Genomic DNA, 27,110 nt, shown 5'->3' on the forward strand with positions numbered 1-27,110 from the left:
ACACAGCAGCATGACTAATAGAGCTTTGAAATTGTGTTGCTCTGCAAAAATTGAAATATACTTTCCCCCCACAAATAAGGAGTATTATTATTGGTGAAATTTTGTTTTCAACTGAACAAATTTGTCAAAAAACATATATGATCCTTTAACAAGAGCAGGCAGTGTTAAGACAAATTAGTGTTTTCAAGAAAAACATGTGGGATGGGGTTTTAAGGTTCCCACTATTCATGAAAATTGAATGAGAAGTCTTAGTATTTACTTTCCTAAAGGTGATTTAATGCCAATGACTAGGGAATAAATAATATTAAGTGCCCTCAGTCCTCTTTAGCTTTGGCTAGACAAGCCCTAAGGATGTATAATTGTAGACAATGAAAGTGTAGGAGTTAGTTATTGATACGAACCAGTCATCATATCTATTAATGTATTAACTTGAGACAGAGTGCCTTTATATTTGTGTAGTTCTAATAATTACTGTATGTTCTTATGTTTATTTTTCTGATTCTGATATTATTATATCTTTACCACAGTAAATGAAGTTTTTCAAGTGCAAGTAATTTGTAGAAAGTAGTTTTAGATGTACATTACCGTAGTTGGTCGTGTATAGTCCACACTCATTTACCGAAAATAAGCTGGTACAAGGAATGCAGATGAAAAGAGGGTGTGTGCTATACATAATTGTGTACTAGTATACATGACTGAATATGGTAATACTTGTGATGACAAGAACCTAGTTGTCCTTTCCTTTTTCATGGAGTGACAATTTGAGATGCAAATCTGTTGTAAAAAAATCTTTTGAATAAAAAAAAGCAGTTCAGAGCAAATGACTCCCATTAAATTATTTGACCCTGCCCCCTCATCAGGGTTCATTGACTTTGAATAGTTTACATTAAGATATGTGTTTAGGTCAGTTTCAAGAGAACCAGAATATGATAAATCAATTGTTTTTTGTATGCAATGATATCAGCATTGGCTTTTTCTCATTTTGATTTAGGTTATTTGGTCCTGCAACTTCAGTCATTAGATGATTGTTGTGCATAGTTTACATATTAAAGTATTGCCATTTCAATTGCAACATTTGAACTATACTATCAAAATATTATAAAGGCGAGACATAGCTCTGTGTCAACAGTTTATTAAGTATTATGTATTTATTTTTTCAGCAGGTTCTGTCTCAATCTAAATGCAATTCACCACTTTTTAGAAAATAAGTTCACAGATAAATGGCTTCTGTTGTAACTTAATAAAAATACTATTTCTGTCTGTAGGCATTCATTTCCTCTGATTAACTCTAAGATAAATCAAGAAACCCCAATAGTGTTTTGTTCATAACATTACTTTGTCCAGACATAGGAAATATTGTATGCAAATAGAGTTTGGTCTGGGTAAAGCACTTTTGGTGTGAAAGATTTGATTTGGTAGTAAGTGAAAAGAAATCGTTGATTTTGTCTGGTTTGTTAATAGATCTCTCTAGATTATTGCGTGTGACATGCATATATAATAGTGTTGATGAAATTGTATTACGTAAAAGACAAGGTTCACTTTAGGCCAAATATTGCCTTGAATTTCAACTTAATCATAAAATTTCAATTGCCCCTAATTTGGTTCTGAAATGGGTCTATTTCAAAAACCTACTTCTTTGTTGAAATTTATCTCTTCTTTAAATGTACTTGTTTGGCATCAAAGTCGATACAATTTGGATATATTGTCAAAATATGATGATTTTGTGTGCATTTATTGGCCCAAATGCTTAAAGAAACCATTGGCCACAACCTAGGATCCAAAATATTCTCCAACCAAGAGATGCCAATGATGATATTGAATCCCTAGACAAAAAAAAAACCATTGTGGATCTTGAGAGACGGCCAAAGTAAATTATGCTTAAAACTGTTAAGAATTATTGTAAATTTGACCTAAACTGACGTTACAACTCAAATAATGCAAAATTAAAGAGTCAATACTTAGTTGAATTTTAATATGATGTGCCAATTGAAGTTATTTTGTTTTAATAGTAATATTATATCTATATGTGAAATTTGTAGTATTATTTGGCCTAATTAAAAAAACATCAAAATCACAGGGTCAATTTTAACTGTTTGTTAAATTACTTTTTTAACATTTAGATTCGGGGTTTACCTATATAAATCCCACAAAAATTTGTACACTTTAGATAATAATAAGTGTTTTCTTCTGTAAGATGATTTATTACATATAGTCCACTCTATAATGAAGGAAGAATAATGTCTAGGGATATTTTGTAGAAGTGACATGTAACCGACGATTTCCAAGTAATTTCACCGGTAAACTGATACAAAAATAGACATAAAATCAATTTCTTCACCACAAAATAATTTGATGTAATTGAGGCTTTATGGCTTTAGGAGAATATGAGATGAAGTCAAACGGAGAAAAATGTTCGCTGTCATAACACTTGAAGGTTGCAACAAAGCCATATGATATTTAGATTTTTGATTGAGTTAAATGTTTCAAGTAAACAACTGTCAGTTGTAAGCTTCTTTTGAAGTTTGATATTTATATCTCTTTGAAGGCCAAAACAGTGACCGCTAGATGGCCTTTTTTGCTAGACTTTTGTAATTGGATTGCTATATTCATGATATTGTTAACTTTTATCAATCATTTCAAGTATAGGTATGAAAAAATGAGATTTAAGGTATAAGGACAAAACAGTGACCGCTAGATAGCCTTTTCTGCTAGACTTTTGTAATTGGATTGCTATCTTGTTAACTTTTACCAATCTTTTCAAGTATAGGTATGAAAAAATGAAATTTAAGGTATAAGGACAAAACAGTGACCGCTAGATAGCCTTTTCTGCTAGACTTTTGTAATTGGATTGCTATCTTGTTAACTTTTACCAATCTTTTCAAGTATAGGTATGAAAAAATGAAATTTAAGGTATAAGGACAAAACAGTGACCGCTAGATAGCCTTTTCTGCTAGACTTTTGTAATTGGATTGCTATCTTGTTAACTTTTACCAATCTTTTCAAGTATAGGTATGAAAAAATGAAATTTAAGGTATAAGGCCAAAACAGTGACCGCTAGATAGCCTTTTCTGCTAGACTTTTGTAATTGGATTGCTATCTTGTTAACTTTTACCAATCTTTTCAAGTATAGGTATGAAAAAATGAAATTTAAGGTACATTGTATAAGGACAAAACAGTGACCGCTAGAATGCGCTAGATAGCCTTTTCTGCTAGACTTTTGTAATTGGATTGCGATCTTGTTAACTTTTACCAATCTTTTCAAGTATAGGTATTAAAAAATGAGATTTTAGGTATACATCAATTGAACTTTTTAAAAAAAGGGGGGTTCCCAACCCAGGATAAAATAGGAGGTTCCAACTATATGTTCCCATTCAAATGCATTGATCTTCCAAAATAAAGGGGGGTTCCAACCCTAGGATTTTTTTTGTTAGTTAAAAATAAAATATATTGAGGTTTTTCTTCAATTAGCAGCAAAAAGAAGAGATTTAAATTTTTTGAATTTTATTCTTTTTATAAAAAAAGACGATGTGGTATGATTGCCAATGAGACAACTCTCTAAAGGAGACCAAATGACACAAAAATAACAACTATAGGTTACGGTTCGGCCTTCAACAATGAGCAAAGCCCATACTGCATAGTCAGCTATAACAGGCGGCTAGATGACAATGTAAAACAATACAAACAAGAAAACTAACGGCCTAATTTATTATTTTCTGTCCATTTTAAAACCCATCATGAGATCATGATTTGACGAAGTTGTTAAATAGACTCCATAAAGTGTTAATTCATATCAAATGCCAATAATGGACATAAGTTTATGGATCTTTTCCTGTAATCTATCAGAGCTTCCTTTCTGTGATTTGAATGACTATGATTATCATAGTTATTACATTTAACTGATGTTTTATGTCCAAAAATAGCTCTTCGTGACCCAGCAAGGAAATGCTCAACACTTAATTTGTGTTCTGCTGTTCAGTTGGATGTTTTATTAAAGTAGTGTATCTGGAAGGTCTTGGGTAGAACCAAGGCTGGGTCAAACGAAAGATTTTAAAATTGATATTTGCTGCTTCTCTGCCATGCATGAGGTATTTTGTAAAAGATTGCAAGTTGATTGATAATGTATCCAGGTATAGGGTGAAATGTCTTATTGCAGATCTATGATAAATAACCTTGTGAACTTAATACATAAAAAGTCAAGATCAACATTTCAGTCAAGTATGAAATAGTGTATATTTATAAATATTGCCATGTTATTGTCCTTATTTTGTATGTAGTATTTGCTGCAGGACATTATGCAATCATTAATCAATTATTTATTTATAAATAGTTCTGAATATTCATGAGTTTGAATATGAATTTCCAAGTCAGTGGCTGTACACCCAACCCCACTTCATACAGATGTTAACCATTTTTTTCACCAGCTGGTCAGCTCAGTTTGAATTTTACATTAAGGCTATTATTACTCAGGTATTAAAATCAGTCATAGGCTCAGGTGTCTTGGCCTATGATTTAAGCTCCTCATAAAATAAGTGAAGATTGACCAGTGGTAGGAAAATCATTTGACTTCTGTGCAAGTTTATGGGTAAATGGGATGGAAACTGCTTATAAATGACAAGAAAGCTGTACATATTGTGTTTATTGCTTGGATTTCTAAAACAACAATGATTTTCTAACTCCAATTGATGTTGTTGTAGAGTGCAATATTATTTAGGAGAAAGCAAACAATTTACAAATGTGAATTTTAAAGATATTGATCTTTTTGCATGTTTCCCATTTAATTGTCAGTTCATGTTCTTATTTAAACAAATTTTGGCTAGTTTTTATTATGTGCAAAATTGATTTTTCCAATTCCTTTTGATGTTTGTTGATATTGTCGTAAAGTGCAATATTATTTGCAGAAAGAATGCATTTTGAGATATTGATCTTTTTGCATATTTCCCATTTAATTGTTTGTTCATGCATGTTTTTGTTCTAACAACTTTTTGTTAGTTTTGTATCTGGTGCATTAATCCCATTTTATCTTGTAAATAAACTGTGACTTTGGTATTATGTTGAACCTCATTATCTTGTTTTCAGTAAATATAAAAAAATCTTATTTTCTATCTCTGTGGCATACAAGTTGATAGCAGCAGTTTATATGCATGTATTCATTTAAAATGGAGATCCAATAAATTCAAATACAATAAGTCTTAATTTTGTAAATTGGTGAATTGTTAAAACAGTGTCACATAGACGAGGGTAGTAATGGGGGTACTTTCATGAGGAATATTGACAAAAATTCTTGCCCAATGATGTTAATAGTACCTTTTTGGTGCACTCTCTTTTAAACAATAAAAAATGACAGATTTTGACGAAACACATTAAATTTTTCCAATAATGGTAACGATAATTATTTGAGACATCTGACGTATCACTATAGTCTATAAGGATATTTTGACAAATCACAGTAAAATTTTGACCTATTTGAAGCTAATGGTAGCTGAAAATGACTGTTTGACGCCTGACTTTAAACATCATTTCTACCCTCATGGGTTATACCAAATTGTGTATAAACATGAAAAAAAACCCACATATACAGACTATATAATAGATGGTTTGTCTAATTTGAATTTTCAAAAACATATTTTATAGCAATATATCTAGATTATTGGCTTTAGATTTCATAGAAAAGGTTTAATAGTCATGTAGGAGGGGGTAATGATCTGTGGCAGATTTCATTTAATTTTATTTACGTAAATTGAAACACGTTCCGTTACATCACATTTTTTAATTCCCTAACCAGAGAGTTAAATTAATCAATCGAGAAACCGTTGTAAATCAAGAAATTTGTTAGCACGGGTCTTACACAAATGACGACAATACTTTCATCATAGAAAGGCTAACATCAATTTATCTTTCAAAGACAGCATGGGAAAAATCGATACTGTATTATTTGATAGACCCCGCAGTTCCTTTGACGAAGTGAAAGACTTGACAAGTGGAAACTTATTTAACAATTTATAACATGGGAGGTTATTTTTACACGAGCAAATGTTTCTAGTTTTAATCAAGACATAATTACATGCCCTTTACTCTTTACGTTACTTGGTATATATTTATTGTAGTAATTTTTTGTGGCTTTGTGAGTACTTAATTGGAAGAAATGTTTAATCCTTAAAAAAAAATTTCAATATTGATTTTTTTAAACGACTTGTATTGATTTAGAACAGATATTACTTAATGATAGTTACTTGTTTGAATTTAGATCAGCTAGTCTTCAAAGATGTTATCAAGATTTAGTATCCATAACCACAGATCAAGTTAAATCTGCCTTAGTATCCATAGATATAAGTGTGTCTTAGCAAGTTAAATCTGCCTCACTATCCATAGATATAAGTGTGTCTTAGCAAGTTAGATATAAGTGTGTCTTAGCAAGTTAGATATAAGTGTGTCTTAGCAAGTTAAATCTGCCTCACTATCCATAGATATAAGTGTGTCTTAGCAAGTTAAATCTGCCTCAGTATCCATAGATATAAGTGTGTCTTAGCAAGTTAAGTCTGCCTCAGTATCTATAGATATAAGTGTGTCTTAGCAAGTTAGATATAAGTGTGTCTTATCAAGTCAGATATAAGTGTGTCTTAGCAAGTCAGATATAAGTGTGTCTTAGCAAGTTAGATATAAGTGTGTCTTAGCAAGTTAAGTCTGCCCAGTATTCATAGACAAAGGTGTGATCAAGTTAAATCTGTCCAGTATTCATTGAACCAGACAGGTGTGATCAAGCAAAATCTGCCTAGTATTCGATTTCATAGACATAGGTGTGATCAAGTTAATTCTGTCTAGTATTCATAGACAGAGGTGTGATCAATTGAAAACTTCCTACAATTCATAGAAAAAGGTGTGATAAATTTAAATCTGTCTAGCATTTATGAACATAACATGTGCAAACTCATTTAATATTCAACGTTAGGTGTGATCTGAAAGTTATATTTTGATTGATATTTTTAGTTTTAAGTTAATCTTTCATAAATGCTTCCAATTTTCACATGTAAAATTTCCATAGACTTTGTTTTTGTACTTTTCTTCATAGTCCTTTAAATCTTTTTCCCCTTTGGTACTTGAGGAAAATAAAGTGGTCTCACTATTATTACTATTGCAAAATACTAAAAACTTTTCAAGAACTCTGCTTCTTAAACCATCTCAATAGTTTTTGGTTGACCAAAAGATGAATGACTTTTCAGTATTGATTGTAATGGATGTTTCACTCTATTCCAAATTTAAAAGAATGTTTATGCTTTGGTTAACCAAAATACTGAAATATTCAATATTCTGCTTCCTTAATAATATTTCATGTTTTTTTATATTTATGATTAATCACTAGATTTTGATTTTGAGTTGAAATTTTTAACATCTTCATGTAAGATTATCCCTAATTCCGTTTTTTTTGTCAAGGTAAATTATAAAGCATTACTTCTGAACGGAGATGCCTTTTTTTTTAAATGATATAAAAAGATAGCTCATGAAATCAATAGAGTTCTGTAGTTTGCTGAATGTTTTAAATTTTGCATAAGGGTTTTAGAATTATCTCTGCATGGCGTGCAGTTAATTTAATAATCGTTGACATTTATCGGTATATTCGATAGAATAATGTTGATTTTCTCCGCACCCATCTGAGAAAAGAAAAATTTGCTTCACTGCAAGCACAATATCACTTAATACTGAGATTTTTTACTCCTTTGAAAACATGAAGGATTAAATTATTCATGAGAATATAGGCTTTTTAATTGGTACAAAAGACAGGGGTTTTCTAGTACATTTTCTATGTTAAAACTTCTAAGCCACATGTACTATAGATAACATGAAAGTTGAACATAATTGCTGTCATTGTGGTGTCATAATTTTTATGTCCAACTTAGGGGTAATATAGTTTTCAGCCTGTTCGTCTGTTTGTATATTAGTTCGTCCATCTGTCTGTCCCACTTCAAGTCAAGGTAGTTTTTGATGAAGTTTAAGTCCAATTAACTTGAAACTTAGTACACATGGAAACTTAGTACACATGGAAACTTAGTACACATGTACATGTTCCCTATATATAGCTATGATATGATCTTTCTAGAAGACAAATTAGGATAGGTTAGGCACATGTAGGTACATTGTAAAATGATTTTATTTATATTCTACATGTTTTGTATTGGTAAATATTTTGGACTGTAGCTTGCTTAACCAAAACTGTATTATTTAGACCGTTGGTTTTCCTGTTTTATTGGTTTTTCACCTGTCATTTGTGGGCCCTTTATACATGTAGCTTGCTGTTTTAAGGCTCTTTGTTAAGACTGTTCTTTAACCCATAATAGTTTACTTTTACAAATTGTGACTTGGATGGATAGTTGTCTTATTGGCATTCATACCACATCTTCTTATATCTATTTATTTGGCCTTTAAAGATAATAAATATAAATTACACTGAATTTTTATATAGGAAAGAAGCCTATGCAAGTGTTTGATATTTAATGCTAAATATCACTGGATCATTTAATTCATTTGTCAGAACTTGTGTGGGAGGTCATTACTAAACCATAAATCTTATATTAAGGAAACCAGCCTAAATATCTAGGATTTAATGTCTCAAAATTTTGTGGCTTTATTAACATTTTAAGATATCATAATTACTCCGCGAACATAAAATGCCAGAGTGTTCAAATATCAGTCATAAGATCAATTAAGGATCATTGATTTTCTATTTATCTGCTTGATTTTAATAGGAATTTTCTTAATCAGTTTTTCCCTTTTCCCTATATCGTATATCAAATAAAGTAGCTATTTCGCTGGCATAATATTGATTCTGACTTTTGCTAAAAACGTCATTTTGTCTTGTTATTGTAAATGTTCTGTAGGGAATAGAAAAGACTTATAGTGTTAATGTTTGTTTATGTAAAGTTATATGTAAAATTTTGTACTTTTTTATTGGAGAATGGAGAAAGATACGAAAGGGACACTCAAATAACTAAAACTTCTATCAAGTATAAAAAGCTTAGATATACTCAGCTCAATTTCATCATATGAACTAGAATCTTTCATGTGTGTTTTGATCTTAAAAGACAATCACATTTTACACCATTATACCATCACAATTCAAATACCGTATAGCGGGTTATTTTCGCAGGGTGTAAATTTTCGCTTATTTTCGCGGATAGAAGAAAATCGCTAAAATAAATTCCGCCAAATTAAAGGTGTACATGCAAAGGTATTAATAAAAGTTTTCATCCGCCAAAATAATAACCGCTAAAATATTTCGTATACCTTGTTCAATGAAAATCGCGAAATTTTACACCCGCGAAAATAACCCGCTATACGGTAATACACCTATGCACTATACAACATTACACCATACACTATCAGTCATTACTCCATACACTATCAGTCATTACTCCATACACTATCAGTCATTACACCATACACCATTACACCCTACAACAATACACCGTTACACCATTCACCAAAACACCATATTACCATACATTCACAATTACACTATTCATTTTTCATCCTTACACCTTTCACCATAATACCTTTACACCATGCACCATAACACCATTACACCATAACACTATACACCATTCATTTTCAAACTTTTCACCATACACTTTTACACCATTCAAGACTACACCATTACACCATTATATAAATAACACATAGCTGAGAGGGTGATATAGCAGATTGGTACCCCGAGAAAACATTGTCAACCGTGGCGAAGCCAAGGTTGACAATGCCTTTTCGAGGGGTTCCAATCTGCTCTATCACCCTCTCAGCTATGTGTTATTTAATTTATTATACTGAATGTCCTATCATTATTGGCTTTTACAGATTACTTTTATTTTAAAAGTATTTTCTATGACGTCACGTTCATAACAACGTTATGGGCATTAGAAAAAAACAACAAAAGTCAAGCAAGTTGTTTTATTTTATTTATTTTAACAGTCGATAATAAAATCTGAGCCAAAACGAAGAACTTAAGCATTGTATTTAATTCCTTGATGTAAATTCAATTCATTGTTCTTTGAATTATCGATTTCTGATTGGTCTAGACGAGAGGGTAACATTAATAAAAATTGTCACCCGCTCAGCCATGTGATAGAGTAAATTGACACCCTCGTCTTAGCCAATCAAAATATGGCATTTTAACGTGAAGTATAATAATACATAATAACACCATTACGCTATTACACCATATAACATTTATTCAGAAGATGACTAAATTGAAGGATTGTACCCTGTTTGGTTGTTATTTGTATAGTTCTGCTTATTATACAAATTGATTTTGACAATTATTCCCTGGTGCATATTTAAAAATCAGCAGAAGAAATATCCATCTTATCTTCAAATTGAATTAAAGATTCTATATTTGAGATGTGTAGTTAGTTTGTTTTTTTTTAAACGAAAAGCTGTAAAAAGTTTTTTTAGCCAAGCAATTTCCTGAAGCATCAAAATGATGCTTTTTTCCAGATTTGGATTGATTTAAGGTGGTACCCAACACTTTCACTAAAATTAATTTGGCTCGTTTAATTTTCATAAATTTTTGTCAAAGTATTTACTTTCACCCTTGAACAAAAATATAAAAATTTCAAAAATTTTGAACCAACTGTTTTGTCAGAAAAATTACACTGGTTATATAGCAGTTCCACAAACACCAATTTTGATCATTGAGAAGCTTTATATTCATTTTACAACACAATGTAATTAAAACGTTCAGCTGACTTTACAGAGTTATCTCCCTGTAGTGTTAGGTACCACCTTAAAAAGTTTTTTTTTGGTTACAACTATCAATTGAGGTGTGTTTCTGTTATTTTTGATTTGATTACCATCAGTTACCATGGTTACTGATGCAACTGTAAAAAGTGATTATACAGAGATTCTTTTATTGTCTGCCTCTTGTATCTGAAGCTTTACACCTTGTATCTGCAGCTTGACACCTTGTATCTGCAGCTTTACACCTTGTATCTGAAGCTTTACACCTTGTATCTGAAGCTTTACACCTTGTTTCTGTAGCTTTACACCTTGTATCTGGAGCTTTACACCTTGTTTCTGTAGCTTTAACGTTGTTTCTGTAGCTTTTACCTTGTTTCTGAAGCTTTACATCTTGTTTCAGTAGCTATGCACCTTGTATCTGCAACTTTTTACCTTGTATCTGCAGCTATGTATGAGGGGGATAGGACCCTTATCGGGACTCTGGGATCAGGTGTTTTCAAGCTTAGGATTTTAGGATTGACCCTTTCAGGTTCCGAGAATTCTTTTTTCGAATTTGGAGACGTCAGGATTTAAATTTATTTTGATTCAGGACCTCTGGATTTCGTGTTTTTAAGCCCAGGATTTCAGGATTAGGACCCCTCCTATCCCCCCTCATGTATCTTTTTTCTGTAGCTCTGCAAAATTATTTTGAAAATTGATGAAAAAATACTGTCACAGTAGGGGATTAGGCTAACTTTATCATGGCAATTGAATTCTTTCTGAGGTCTATTAAATGGTAGAGCTGGTTAGAAGCCAATAATAAGAATCATATTGCTATTTGTCTGATTTTTTGTCCTGTCATTTGCATTGATTTTGTTTAAAATGAATCATCTTTCTAGGTTACAATCTCAGTGCATCGAGGATGCCGTGTCAATCGTGCTATGATGATATTGCATTAATTATTCCTTGTGTTTTATTTTTATGTTTGTTCAATAAAAAAATTAGCGATTGAAAACAATAAGTCATTTGATGGTTTTACGATATTTAATATCAGTAAGCTAATGTATTATCCTCGCTTCAAGTTATATTTAACAGTTTCAAATGAATCTACATTTGCTGGAACTGCATTTAAGGGAACCTGACAATGTAGGTCATATTTAAATCAATTTCTAGAATATTTACAATATTTAATTTCAGTAAGGCTAGCATCAAGTGACATTTTACACAGTTTCAAGTGAAACTGCATTTGAGGGAACCTGATCGGTTGTATTTAAATCATTCCTGAAATATTAACAATACTCAATTACAGCAACCTAATGCATTAGCCAAGCTTCAAGTGACATTTAGCACAGTTTGAAGTGAGTCTGCATTTGAGTGAAGCTTGCGATGTAGGTCGTAAAAAATCAATTCCTGTAATTTGGATCTTGCTTTCCAATGATTTAACGATTTTTCATAAAGCACCCTGTATAACGGTCTATCGGAATTTGTTATGAGTCATCTGTTATTCTTTTTATACAGTATGCATTGATTCGCATTGCAATTAACCTTGCTAACTCTCTCAAAAATCAATTATTGTGAATATTTCATTAAAAGATATTCTGTGCACTTACAATAAATAGCAATCTGGGAACTATGTCTAATGAAAGAAATGATGTATAAAATAGTCCTTCTATCGAGATATGAACATGGAAAATTAAAATACAGGATTGAAACCGGTACTTGCAAATCATTGATTCATGAGATAATCAGAAAAATGTTCTCCTTTGAGAATTGTACGAGTTCATGTCCATTTTATAGGTACTCTAGGTGAATATCTGATATGGAAAGTCCCTAAAGAGACTATTAATAACATGTTATGAACCTTCACTGGTCACTGAATTGGATACTTTCAATGAGGGGTCATTTTTATAGGTTAGGAACCATATGGTCAATGAAATGGCATTATATCAATATATTTATCATCTATGCAACAAAGTATCCTAGATGAATTAATCAAGGATTTTTTTATACAATGTGACTTTATTAGTTTTGTGGTGAGAAAAATTATTAAAAGCCCTCCCCAAAACCTCTTTTCCCCAAAAAAAAAATTATGCACCACTTAATTTTCATCTCATTTTATTACATCTTTTTATAAACATATATAACTACAGAAACCTTTTAATCAACATCATGTGATATGAAAGCAAAATAGCAATAGGTAATTCTGAAATGAGAAAAGTTTCAATAAGATATTAAACTGTTCATTTTTTGTACATAAATTAGGCCATCATTAGTTTTCTTGTTTGAATTGTTTACATTGTCATTTTGGGGTCTTTTATAGCTGACTATGCAGTATGGACTTTGTTCATTGTTGAAGGTGATACTGTGACCTACAGTTAATAATTTCTGTGCCATTTGGTCTCTTGTGGAGAATTGTCTCATTGGCATCATTCCACATCTTCTTTTTTTATATAAAGGCAAATTGGTAAAATTGAGACTTGGAATAAATTCATCTACAACATGATTATTAAAATTACTAGGAAGAAGAGGTTCTTAAATTCTATTTCTATGTCATCTCTTAATAGCTTGTTTTTTTTTAATTTTCATTTTTATGTAAGTTTGTCTTTGCTAGACCATATGGTCTACAACAAAATAATCCCATGAATTTAATATAAACTGATAATAAAACTAATGGAGATTAATTTGTGTAATGGACAAGATTTTATGTCACATGATGCCTATTTTGTGGTAATTCTAGTAAAATTGTTTGATTAAAGATAATTTGGTCATGTTGGTATTGGTATAACATGTATAATTTCCTATTTAGTCTGAAAATTGGTCAGTTTCAGACTTTTGTCAAGAACACAAGGTCATTAACCTTTGTCATTAAAAAGCAAAGCTAGTAGCCCTGACACTGTATGTTATATTGTAGTTTGCACCAAAATCTCTTTCGACTACTAGTCAGAACAGAAAACTTATATTTTTACATTTTTATTACAAGTCTAAACAAAGTTTTGAAAAAACTTCCTAGTCCAAATAAAATTATACTAGTCTAGGGCATCGGGCTCATGTGTTATATTGAAGTCAAAAGGGAAGATAGAAAGTGAAGTTTGGGGATATATTGTGAGAGAGTTATTAGGGATTCACTGAATCCTAAGAACAAAATATTTTTTGTCATTTTAGGTTAGCTACACAAAGATTTCTTCTAAGAGCTTCAGTTGGGTTTTTCTGAATCCTAAGAACAATATATTTTTGTCATTTTAGGTTAACTACATGGAGATTTGTTGCGTGAGAGTTAGGGATATACCAAATTAAGTACAATTTTTTTCTGTCATTTTAGGTTAGCTACATGGAGATTTGTTGTGTGAGAGTTAGGGATATACCAAATCCTAACAACAAAATTTTTTTGTCATTTTAGGTTAGCTACATGGAGATTTATTGTGAGAGAGTTAGGGATTTACTGAACCCTAGTAACAAGAACAACCTGAAAGTTCGTGAACATCCCTTACTGGGCCCCTATGTGGAAGACTTGTCAAAACTGGCTGTGCAATCCTTTGATGATATCAATAATCTAATCGATGAAGGAAATAAAGCAAGGTGGGTATGATATAAAGAAGAAAGCAGTCTGGAAAAAACAGGAAAAAAATTATCATGGTCTTGTCCTAGAAAAACGAATAGTCGAAAATGTACATGTAAAACTGTTGGCTACAATTGATAAATAATGTATTATTTCCACATCTAAGACCTCTGAAAAAATACACATGGCTAAACCAAACCTATTTCAGACTTAATAATATAATACTAATCATCTTTATATACCTGCAAGACCTCTGAAAGGATTAAACCTGTCTAAACGAAATTTGTTTGTGACTGAAGATTTTGTTCATAGAAGACAGTGAGGAGTCAATTTCACAAAAAAAACTTACGACTAGGATTGATCTTAACTATACTTATGATCAATCTTAATCGTAAGTTTCTGGTTGATAAGTTCACACAGTGTTTATCACTATTGAATTGTTACTGTATCCTCATACAAGAGTTTCTTTTACACAGTTTTTGCTTAACCTGTCCTAGCATAATCAAACCAGTTTTAATGTCACAGTTTTTTTATAACTTCGTAGAAATACAAACATTGGTTGAGTGTTGATATAGAAGTAAGATGTAAATTGTAATGCAATAGTTGAAGGCCGTGCAGTGACCAATTGTCGTTAACTTCTCATTTGGTCTCTGGTGGAGCACGAGGTGTTTCAAATTGAAGGAAATAAATGCAGGGACTTTTAAAACACATAAATACTGGATACTGCTGATGGCTTTTAGAAATAAATAATTTAAAGCAGAACTGATTTTGATTTATGTTATGAAGTACAAGTAAAAAATTTGCTTGATTTTGGCATTTTTGCAGTTTGTGTTTATTTCGGTAAAATTTGATACAAATTAAGTTAGTCCTTTATGATCATTTAAACTTGTTTAAACTGGTTATGATTTCTGCATGAAACAGCATAATATCTGCTTTATGGAAATTAATATAATTAGCCTTTTATCTCTGAATGATAAATTTCACTTTTAGATGTTCAACTCCAACTTGATAACACTTTTGGCATTTGGTAAATTAATCAAAAACATATTCATATCTGTAATTTATTTATCAATTTGAAAGATAGAGCATAAATATATTACCAGCGCAATATTCCCAAAGCAGCTTTAATAAAAGTATGACGTAGAAATCTTTTAAAGTTAGCTAGATCCATAGAAAGAAAATTAAGATCAAGACATAAATTATGACAGGATCCATAGAAAATTATTGCATCCTTCTTTATAGTTTTGTGAAACTTGTTTAAATGATTTATACCTTTAGAAAGAGCATTGTTAAACTATAAATATATAAAAAAGAAGATGTGGTTAGAATTGCCAATGAGACTACTCTTCACAAGAGACCAAATAACACAGAAATAAACAACTATAGGTTGAGATGTCCATTAATGAAATTTTTACTGTAAGGTGTTTTTTGTTGCAGAATTAAATTTCATGATTCTTCTTGCAAACCTGTTTGCAAGGTTTTATTTTCATGTTTTTACTGGTCTGGTTCTGAAATACCTTACAGATTAAATTGACATGAAGGAAATGATTTCAATTTACTAATCCTACCCCATTGCAATTTTCAGAATGATAAAAAGATAACAAAAATTACTGAATTTAAAGTAGTTTATCGGTATAAATTAAGTTGCTCATGTGAATCTGTTAATCCGTGAACCTCTGGGCAAAACTACACTGACTATTCCAATTTTTGATACAACTTGTTTCAAATAGAACTTTTCCCGTTTGAATGGTTTTACACTTGTCATTTTTGGGGCCCTTTATAGCTTGCTGTTCGTGTGAGCAAGTAGAAGACCGTACTTTGACCTATAACAGTTTACTTTTATAAATTGTGACTTGGATTGAGAGTTGTCTAATTAGCACTCATTCCACATCTTCTTATTTCTACTTTAAGTGATAAATCTTTACTTTTTAATTTTGTAGAACTGTGGCTGCCACCAACATGAATGAAACCAGCAGTAGATCACATGCTGTATTTACAATAATATTAACACAGAAAAGACATGATGCTACAACAAATCTTACTGGGGAAAAGGTAACAGATAGACATATGAGCTGCCTAGGATAGAAATCAACCTTATGCAAGTGCACATTTTCATGTACATGTATATAATCTTTGATTAGTTTTAGGAACATTCAACATGTTCAAATACAAAATAAAAAGATGAATTTTGGTCTGTTTTAAAGGGTTCTTGTAACAACTCAATTTTCTAACAGTTACAGACTTTTAATAGAGCTTTTATTTCCAAGCCCAAATAGGATAATAAGTATATTGATATACACTTGCATAAGGTCGATTTTGTATCCGACGAAGCCCATATATATATATATATCAGGCCATTAATTTCTCTTTTGAATTTCGTCAGATTTTGTCATGCCAAGACCTTTGATAGCTTGCTATACAGTATTTGTTTTGCTCATTGTTGAAGGCCCTACAGTGACCTATAGTTGTTTGCACCCTTTTCCCAAGTCACTTAATGCTAATTGTCTCATTTGCAATTATACCACATTTACTTATTTTTACATTGAAAATTTGCTATTTGGTTATTTCTGATTTTACTCATGGTAGTAATGAGTTCACAACTAAAATTTGTAATTCTCATATGCTAAAAGAGAATTTTTTGACAATTTTTTAACTTTTAAGGTAAAATTATGTTATATTCTACTAAATATTTCAATGTCCAGAGAAAATGTTACGGCCATGTTCCATATTTGGAATATTTCTACTATATAGCATTTGTTTTAGTATCAACATATGCTCATTTTACAAAAAATCATACTGATTCATTTATTTCTATGAATAGTAGATGCTGCATTATAGATTTTATTGGTTCTCAAAGATTATGGATGCTCTCTCAATTATATTAATAACTTTTGTAGTTGTGAAATTGTTTTGTATAAAAAGCACTTCTTATTTCTGTATATGGCATATTTAAGAAAAGTGTCTGCGGATAATGAAGAAAAAAATTGAAATTGCATCTCCACCTTTGATAGATGCTGATGTAATTCTTTTAATTTCATATTGAAGTCCATTGAATACTTCAACGTTTGTATGCTGGCTTCCAACTATTTGTAGATTCTGGCATCCCAACATATACGGAAACTGACATCCCAACATATCTGGATGCTGGCATCCCACAATATCCGGATGCTGGCATCCCAATATATCTGGATGCTGGCATCCCAATATATCCGGATGCTGGCATCCCAATATATCTGGATGCTGGCATCCCAAAATCTTTGGATGCTGGCATCCCAATATATCTGGATGCTGGCATCCCAATATATCCGGATGCTGGCATCCCAATTTATCTGGATGCTGGCATCCCAAAATATCCGGATGCTGGCATCCCAATATATCTGGATGCTGGCATCCCAATATATCTGGATGCTGGCATCCCAAAATATCCGGATGCTGGCATCCCAATATATCTGGATGCTGGCATCCCAAAATCTCCGGATGCTGGCATCCCAAAATATCGGGATGCTGGCATCTCAACATATCGGGATGCTGGCATCTCAACATATCGGGATGCTGGCATCCGAATATATCTGGATGCTGGCATCCCAAAATATAGGGATTCTGGCATCACAACCATGCAGACATGTACCATTTTTCATTATGAAATACGAATTTAAATGCTGCTTCCTAAGTAATTGATTTTAGTATTAAGCCACCAATATAACACCCAGAAAATTTCCTAAGGTTTTGATGTGTGTTGAATGCATATTAAAACAATCAAGTAATAAAAAAAAAAACTACTGATGAATGCCGGGAAGATTATATTTTTTGTCTTTGTTCATGTCCAGTGGCCAGTTTAATGCATATTGAGAATGTGACATCATAGGTCAGAGTGTGAAATGTATACTTGACCAACAAACTGAGTCTGAATTGTAAAGTGCTAGTTTACCATGTGAATGCTGATGTTAACAATTTGATACTTATAAGATTATGTCAATGTACTACCGGTAAGTTTCCAATAATAAGCCAGTTTTAATGTTATTTTTCTGACTTTGATTACCATTATGAAAGACATGATGTATACATTTTATTGACTACATGTATAATGGTCTGGAGACAATACATTTATATATGACATCAGGACTACAATTTTTAAATCTGCTCATGTTTCGAATGTTCATGGAATAATTTTTTTGAAAATAAGCTTAATGCAATTGCCCAATAACCATCAACCTTTGGAATGTCTGATTAACTAAGTCATCCAGGACATACACTCTACAAAACAGATTGGAGACTGTACCTTTATGAAGATGCTAAATATGAGGTGCATTTAATGTATAAAGTAAGGAGATTTGTTTTCCGCACTATTGTCTGTATACCATAAAACATGTACCACAATGCAATATTTAAAAAAAATCTATTATCGATACTGGTGCAGTGTCTTTGATCTGTACGTACTGGATATTGTCAGTATATCTGGACTTCATCTTGTATTCATCTTCCAAAGTGACAGTACATTATGTCAACATCTTTTAGTACTGGAGTCTTTCATTTCATTAACAAAACTTTTTTTTATTACAATCATAATTAAACTTGTATCTTTTTTTCTGTATTTTGCTATTTCAATATTTGGTAATCATTTAATCAAATCAGTTACACGAACTGGAATCACAAATGATCTGGTGCTGTTTGTATGATTCGTCGTCTAAGTTTAACCTGTCCAATAACTATAAAGTGTTGCGATACATTAATACACAACACATGAATAGTAAACAGAAAGGTGAAGCCACTTCTTTACTCTTTACAAATGCTGAAAAGAGAAATAATAATTATATGAAAGATTATCAAAAACAATTTTTCGTTGTAATATCACAACACTAGGAGAAAGTAAATATTCATGTATGATGTCATAATGATGTAATTGGTGTGGGTTTTTTAAATTTTAGCCTAGTCCTGGAACACAAACTCTTGTAGCGATATTTACATTTTGTTCATTGTTGGAGGCCATATGCTGACATTTAATTGTAAACTGCTTAGTCATGTTAGTGCTATATTATTTGGTCTCAGTCCGGTGGAGAGTTGTCTCATTAGCAATCATACCATTACTTAGCTGCGGAACCGTAGCTCTTAGGTCCTTAAGGCTACGGTTCCGCAGTTAATCATGGTCCACAAATAGTCATAAAATAACTTAAGGACCTAAGAGCTACGGTTCCGCAGCTAACCATTACTCAGATACTGCTCACACTTCAAACGGCTGTTTTGCAAGACAAGCTAGGCCCATGAGCATAGGAAGTCAAGACTCAAAGAAATCTCGGACGGGCACAAGTTAACTAGTTTTAGACCCTTGCAAAAAAGAGGCAAACAACACATTCAATTTTCTAGACCGAAAATCAATCTTAAATTAAGATTTTCATACTTTATTTTTCTTGAACTCAGACTCTTACCAGTGATGCATTTTAATGGTTTTCCTATAGGTTGTCTAGGGGTAAACAAATCAATTTTGCAGACCCATATTTTTACTGGCCATGGCCATATTGATGGTGGTTAATCGTCTCAGTGGGGTTTATGTCGATCATATATTTGTCAAAACTATTCATAACTTCATGAAAAAGGACATACTTCAATAAGGCAAAATAAAAAGAATATATATGTGTATTCCCTGTGTCTGTCTTGGAGGCTCATCGCTACCATAGGCGGATCCAGCCCTCCTCCTTTTTCGTGTGAAAAAAAATGGTTTATTATACAGGTAAACATTAAAAGAAGACTTTATCGGGCTCTCTGTTATGGCAGTCAGTGACCCCAAATCTCATTTATATAAAGTTGTGGAATCACCATTTGCTACCACAAACGGATCGAAATGCATCCCTCCCAAACGACATGGGAGAATCTGGCGACTGACATGATCATTGTTGCCTAACCATTTGTGCCTGTAATTTTCTCTCTGGAAGTTATCAGAATTATATTATCCGGCTGGTGTATCAAGATTCAAGTCACTGATGCGTCCAAGATTACTTGGACTTCAAACAACTGTTTTGCAAGACAAGCTAGGCCCATTATAGCTGCGGAACCGTAGCTCATAGGTCCTTATGTGATTTTTTGACTATTTGCGGCCCATCCGCAAATAGTAAAAAAATAGCATAAGGACCTATGAGCTACGGTTCCGCAGAAAGGCCCATGAGCGTAGGACGCCAGAGTAATCTCGGACGGATACAGGTCAAATCGTCTCCTATAGAAAAATTCGACATCTGATAATGTCGATAATATATATATGAAACCATTACAGACATACATGATACAGTTGTCGAGTTGAGTAGAACATTCCTTATGTCATGAATGAGGGGTGGGGGGGGGTCATGAATGGCTAAATCTGAGAAATCTCGGACTACGAAGTGCATGTAAAATATAAGCAAATCTACTTACCTGTATTAGCGTTCTATTGCGAATATGTTTTTGTTATATCAAAATGATGATAAATTGCGGCATACTGGCCAAAGAAGTGTTTTTCGTGCTTCCCCTTGCTACCATGTCCACTTCGCCGATTTTAAACATTCTTTTTACATGACGTCATGCTGTGGGATTTACCGCAATTAGCGTAAAAAAATAGTGCAAGCGCTTTCAGTATAAAACATAAGAAAAACTAATATATAAGAGAATATTAAAAGGGTTATCTGTTTTAATTACTTTTCAAAAAATATTTATATCGGTATAAGTGATTCTTGAGAATTGATTTCTTTTCATGTTTACTATGTCTGCACGAATCTCTACGCATGATGGTAAACCACCTCTTACGTCATAATATCCCTGACGTCATTAGATAAAGTGTTGGGAAGAAACAACAAACGGATTTTTGTTGTTGTTTTATTTTTTGCATTACACAAAATTATGCATTGGAGTACATCTATAGAAATTCGGCCAACGGTATATCAAACAGAACTTGAAGGATTACTGCATTTGGATATTTTGCGATGTCTGTACTCCTACAGTTTTGGATGCCAGCATCCAGCTTTCTCGGGATGCCAGCATCCCAATAAAACGGGATGCCAGCATCCCAATATCACGGGATGCCAGCATCCCAATATCACGGGATGCCAGCATCCCAATATCACGGGATTCCAGCATCCCAATAAAACGTGATGCCAGCATCCCAATAAAACGGGATGCCAGCATCCCAATAAAACGGGATGCCAGCATCCCAATAAAACGGGATGCCAGCATCCCAATAAAACGGGATGCCAGCATCCCAATAAAACGGGATGCCAGCATCCCAATAAAACGGGATGCCAGCATCCCAATAAAACGGGATGCCAGCATCTCAATAAAACGGGATGCCAGCATCCCAATAAAACGGGATGCCAGCATCCCAATAAAACGGGATGCCAGCATCCCAAAATAACGGGATGCCAGCATCTCAATATAACGGGATGCCAGCATCCAAAAATAATGGGATGCCAGCATCTCAATAAAACGGGATGCCAGCATCTCAATATGACTGGATGCCAGCATTTCAATATATAGGAAATCCAGCATCCCCAAAAAATAAAAAATAGTTTTACAAAATATGAGCAAAACTAGCATCCCAGTAATAGTAAGATTCGCCAGTACATTATTATTTTAACAACAGCATCTACATAAAATTTTAATGCCAGAAGCATATAAAATAAAACACACAGCATACGTACTATAAAAAGATGCTACCTTATGCAAAATATGAAAGCAATTAAAAAATTGAGAAATACTTTGAAAAATTATTCAAAATTAGCATCTTTTCATTGAAATATGCTATTTCCTAGTTATTTCACGGAATGTATGAAAAAAACTGTACATGAGAATTTGAAATTTTAGTTGAGAACTCATTTAGTCATGGTAATGTAAACAAATAATCAAAGATACATTTCATGTAATGTCTGCACATTCAAGTAATTTAATTTTAGCTCTCAAACTTGCAGGGTTCTCAAAAACTTGTAGTCTGTAGGCTTAGACCAACATAATTTTTGTAATTTGCAAAAAGAAATAATGGTTAGGACCAGTAAAGTTTCTTCTAGGACCTTCAGACCACCAGAGAAAAAAAATATTCTAAGAATTTTGAAAAATAGTACTTTTGATTTATATTGTAGGTCAAATGAAGTAATGTATAATTATTTTTATTTGGGGTATGAACAAATGAAATTACCCACAATGCTTTAGGTACTTTTGATTTATATTGTAGGTCAGTAAGATAAGCTTGGTAGATTTAGCAGGAAGTGAAAGAGCCGATTCAACAGGTGCTACTGGTACTAGACTGAAAGAAGGTGCTAATATAAACAAGTCATTGACAACACTGGGAAAAGTTATCTCGGCGCTCGCTGAATGTGTAAGTGTTATCAGTTGTAATCTTGAGAAAAAATAGTTCAATCATAGCATTTCGTATCATCTATTTTGTATTTCTATTTTACATAACTAGATATTAATATGTAACCTTGTTATGACTTTTTGAAATTGAAATGTAATAAAGAAAAAATTTCAGTGGATAAAACTAAATCTGAAATGCAGCTAATTTATTGTAGTTCATTAGTCACAGCATAAGCAGATGCTTGGTTTCTTCTATATATCTAAGCTTATATATATACACTATGTAATCACTCTATTTGTACTTAAGATTCAGTAAGAGCAATCTCCTTTTTATCCATAGGTTGTATAGCATATTTATATGTAAAATATTAGTTTTCGAACCATTTAAATTTCAACAAAAATATCCACTTTCTTAATTGTATCACAGATTCTTTGAGTACTTTTAAAGAAATGAAATCCATTCAGGATAATCATATCAATATTTAAAAAAATTGTGTAATACTTGAATTGTTACAATTTTTAGAGTGTCCTGGATAACAAATTATCAGTAAGTGTAACAAAACAAGTCAACAGGTCAATAGTAGGATAGAAAAACTCAGAAATGACCAATTTAGAAAAAAATGTTGCATTGTGGGAATGGTATTCAACTATTGTATTTGATTATTTTATTTATTGAGGTTTCATTTACGAGGACTCTTCATAAGACTGATCAATGAAATTTATATGGCTAAATTTGAATACTGAAGTCTTTCAAAATTAATTATGATCTGCTGTTAATAAATTACTGATTAATGTTTTATGGGGAAGGTTTCAGAATGTATGTTGTTGCTTAGTCAATACACTCTTTGATGATAGAATGGGAAATTCCCAGATATTTCATTGAGAAGATTTTTTTTATATTTTATTTTCCAACACATGTTTGAATTAACACACCTTTTGTGGGAAAATACGTCATTTAAACCATCATGTTAACCAGTATGACATGATTTTATAATATAAAAAAATAATATCTTCAGAATTCTTTTAATTTTGAAATTCTGATTGGTCAAAATCTGAGTTTTTCTGATGATTGTACTACTTTAAATGTCATGCCTCAGTTTGTTTCAAGATTATTCAGCAGTTGAGATTTCAAGTTTAATGTCAGAATTTAAAGATTAATTTTGCAAAGGTCAATTTCATTGTTTGCATGGCAATACAAATTAAGAAGATTACAATTAGACTAAGCTAAATGTGATGTTATAGTTTTATAGCTTTAAATGCCTTTTTAGTGTTAGTTTAATCTCAAAGTCATTTCACCATGACTGTTTTCATGCAAAGTACCATATCTGACCTACAAATTAACCTTTGCTTTTAGAAAATGCTTAAAAATTGGGCAATGAAGACATTTTAAAAAATCCCTAGCTTCTCATTCAGCTTTAAAATAAATCATCTGAATTAAACAACTTCATATATAATACGCCCTCTTCTGAAGCTTTTTATGGAAAATAGATCTCAGTGTTGACTATTGAGTCGAATTTTTTATGAACTGATTTATTTATGAATAGTTGTGTCAGATATGGTTTTCCCTTTCACTTCTCTATGTTGTATGTTTCATTAACTACAGTATACGTTTAACCACAGCATAACTTTGGTAGCTAAAAGAATTCAATATTAATGGTAATTTTGCATAATCAAGTTACTGAGTAACTTTTTAAAAGCCTTTTTGAAAGCCTGATAAGCAGTGAAAAGGTTAAAAAAAGATGTTAAAGATTGCCAAAAATGTAAAATTTGTTGGTGTTCAAGCTACCAAAGTTCAACTGTATTAAGAACGACTGTAAGATAAATATGGACATTTAAGTTTCGATATCGGATTTGTAAGTTGCAATCATGAAGTTAAAAACATTTGAAGCCCAGTTTATTATTTTAATGCACTCACCTCAATAACATATGGCTCAAATTTGATTAACTGACAACCTGTTCATAAAAAATAAGTACATTAGTAGAGAAAATTTCTAATCACATGCACACAGTATTATGGTGAAATCAAATTAGTCCAATTAATTTTCAGATCTGAAAATCTTTGTTTGATTTACTGGTAAATATTTAGTAATATTGGTACAATTTTGAAGCTATTTCTAAAATCAAATAAAATCCTCTTGCTCTTTTTATTTACTACATATTTTACTGTATTTTGTTTTGGAACTCATTCAATTTTAGGAAAAATTTTGTAATGAATTTTACCAAGAAGATGTGCAGACCATAATATCTAACTGTATCATTGAGTAGTCATTTTCCACAACGAAAATGAAATGATTTTGGTAATTTGTGAAATACCCAATGTTGACCTTTGTTTTATAATATTGTAGACTACAAAAAAGAAAAAGAAGGAAAACTTTATACCCTACAGGGATTCAGTACTAACATGGCTACTGAGGGAGAATTTAGGTAAAGCATTTAAAAATTCCCAAATATATATACAAGGGAAAGGCGTAATTAAAAAATGTAGATATAAAAGAAAAAATTATCAATTGGAAAGCATTTTCCAAAGTATATTCCAAAACATTGGCTGCTGAGGGAAAATTTAGGTAAAGCATTTAAAAATTTCTAGATATTTACAAGGAAAAAGTGTAATTAAGAAAAATATATATTATACAAATATATCATGCTTACAAGGGGTATTTGCCAAAAATACCGGTTGAGAGGTTCAAATTTCCAGAGCCGTAAGGCGAGGGAAATTTGAATACCTCGAAACCGGTATTTTTGGCAAATACCCCTTGTAAGCATGATATAATTGTTTAATTCCACCGAATGTTCCACCTCAGAAAGTTTATTATAATCAGGTATCATATAAAATTTCAACTTGAATGTTAATTTTTGTATACACTGCAGCTGTGCTATTTGCACAGTCAGCATTGACCGTATAATCATTTCTTATCATTTTTTTATGTACAGTCACTGACTGTATATATATATCTCCCTTTTTAAATAAGGTAATAATAAGCTGGTTATCGGCTCACTACTACACTTTGATCATCAGTGAAGCGTTATACAAGTGGAAAATTCGTTTCCGTTGAGTTTTATTTATGACGTCATACCCGGAATTTTTACGTCATTTAGTCCAAATTCAATAATGATGCTTTTTATCCTAAATATTTCATCTGGAACCATACATTTAGAATGACCATACATTTGTCATATTAAAATAGAAATAATTCATTGAGTTATTATACGACCGCAAATTTTTTCAAAATTTTCGTCGTATATTGCTATCACGTTGGCGTCGTCGTCGTCGTCGTCGTCGTCGTCGTCGTCGTCCGAATACTTTTAGTTTTCGCACTCTAACTTTAGTAAAAGTGAATAGAAATCTATGAAATTTTAACACAAGGTTTATGACCATAAAAGGAAGGCTGGTATTGATTTTGGGAGTTTTGGTCCCAACATTTTAGGAATTAGGGGCCAAAAAGGGCCCAAATAAGCATTTTCTTGGTTTTCGCACTATAACTTTAGTTTAAGTTAATAGAAATCTATGAAATTTTGACACAAGGTTTATGACCACAAAAGGAAGGTTGGTATTGATTTTGGGAGTTTCGATCCCAACAGTTTAGGAATTAGGGGCCAAAAAAGGGCCCAAATAAGCATTATTCTTGGTTTTCGCACAATAACTTTAGTTAAAGTAAATAGAAATCAATGAAATTTAAACACAATGTTTATGACCACAAAAGGAAGGTTGGTATTGATTTTGGGAGTTTTGATCCCAACAGTTTAGGAATTAGGGGCCAAAAAGGGACCCAAATAAGCATTTTTCTTGGTTTTCGCACCATAGCGTTAGTATAAGTAAATAGAAACCTATGAAATTTAAACACAAGGTTTATGACTATAAAAGGAAGGTTGTTATTGATTTTGGGAGTTTTAGTCCCAACAGTTAAGGAAAAAGAGGCCCAAAGGGTCCAAAATTAAACTTTGTTTGATTTCATCAAAATTGAATAATTGGGGTTCTTTAATATGCCGAATCTAACTGTGTATGTAGATTCTTAATTTTTGGTCCCGTTTTCAAATTGGTCTACATTAAGGTCCAAAGGGTCCAAAATTAAACTTAGTTTGATTTTAACAAAAATTGAAACCTTGGGGTTCTTTGATATGCTGAATCTAAAAATGTACTTAGATTTTTGATTATTGGCCCAGTTTTCAAGTTGGCCCAAATTGAGGTCCAAAATTAAACATTGTTTGATTTCATCAAAAATTGAATAATTGGGGTTCTTTGATATGCCAAATCTAACTGTGTATGTAGATTCTTAATTTTTGGTCCAGTTTTAAAATTGGTCTAAATAAAAGTGCAAAGGGTCCAAAATTAAACTATATTAAGTTTGATTTTAACAAAAATTAAATTCTTGGGTCTCTTTAATATGCTGAATCTAAACATGTACTTAGATTTTTGGTTATGGGCCCAGTTTTCAAGTTGGTCCAAATCAGGATCTAAAATTATTATATTAAGTACAAATGTATTGTGCAATAGCAAGTCTTTTCAATTGCACAGTATTGTGCAATGGCAAGAAATATCTAATTTCAC

The 27,110-nt window shown here is 32.0% G+C and overlaps 1 protein-coding gene across 1 annotated transcript in view; it reads left to right on the forward strand.

The window, feature by feature from the left end:
• LOC134692154 (kinesin-like protein unc-104) overlaps positions 1 to 27,110 on the forward strand; it is a 107,395-nt gene that overhangs the window by 25,192 nt on the left and 55,093 nt on the right. The window contains exons 7-11 of the mRNA XM_063552593.1: positions 14,099 to 14,277; positions 16,198 to 16,309; positions 22,443 to 22,586; positions 23,088 to 23,111; positions 24,910 to 24,988. Of these exons, the coding sequence (XP_063408663.1) occupies positions 14,099 to 14,277; positions 16,198 to 16,309; positions 22,443 to 22,586; positions 23,088 to 23,111; positions 24,910 to 24,988 (538 nt within the window). The remainder of the gene's footprint in view (positions 1 to 14,098; positions 14,278 to 16,197; positions 16,310 to 22,442; positions 22,587 to 23,087; positions 23,112 to 24,909; positions 24,989 to 27,110) is intronic.

Source organism: Mytilus trossulus, chromosome 12 (genome assembly GCF_036588685.1).
Source record: "Mytilus trossulus isolate FHL-02 chromosome 12, PNRI_Mtr1.1.1.hap1, whole genome shotgun sequence".
Lineage (NCBI taxonomy): Eukaryota > Metazoa > Mollusca > Bivalvia > Mytilida > Mytilidae > Mytilus > Mytilus trossulus.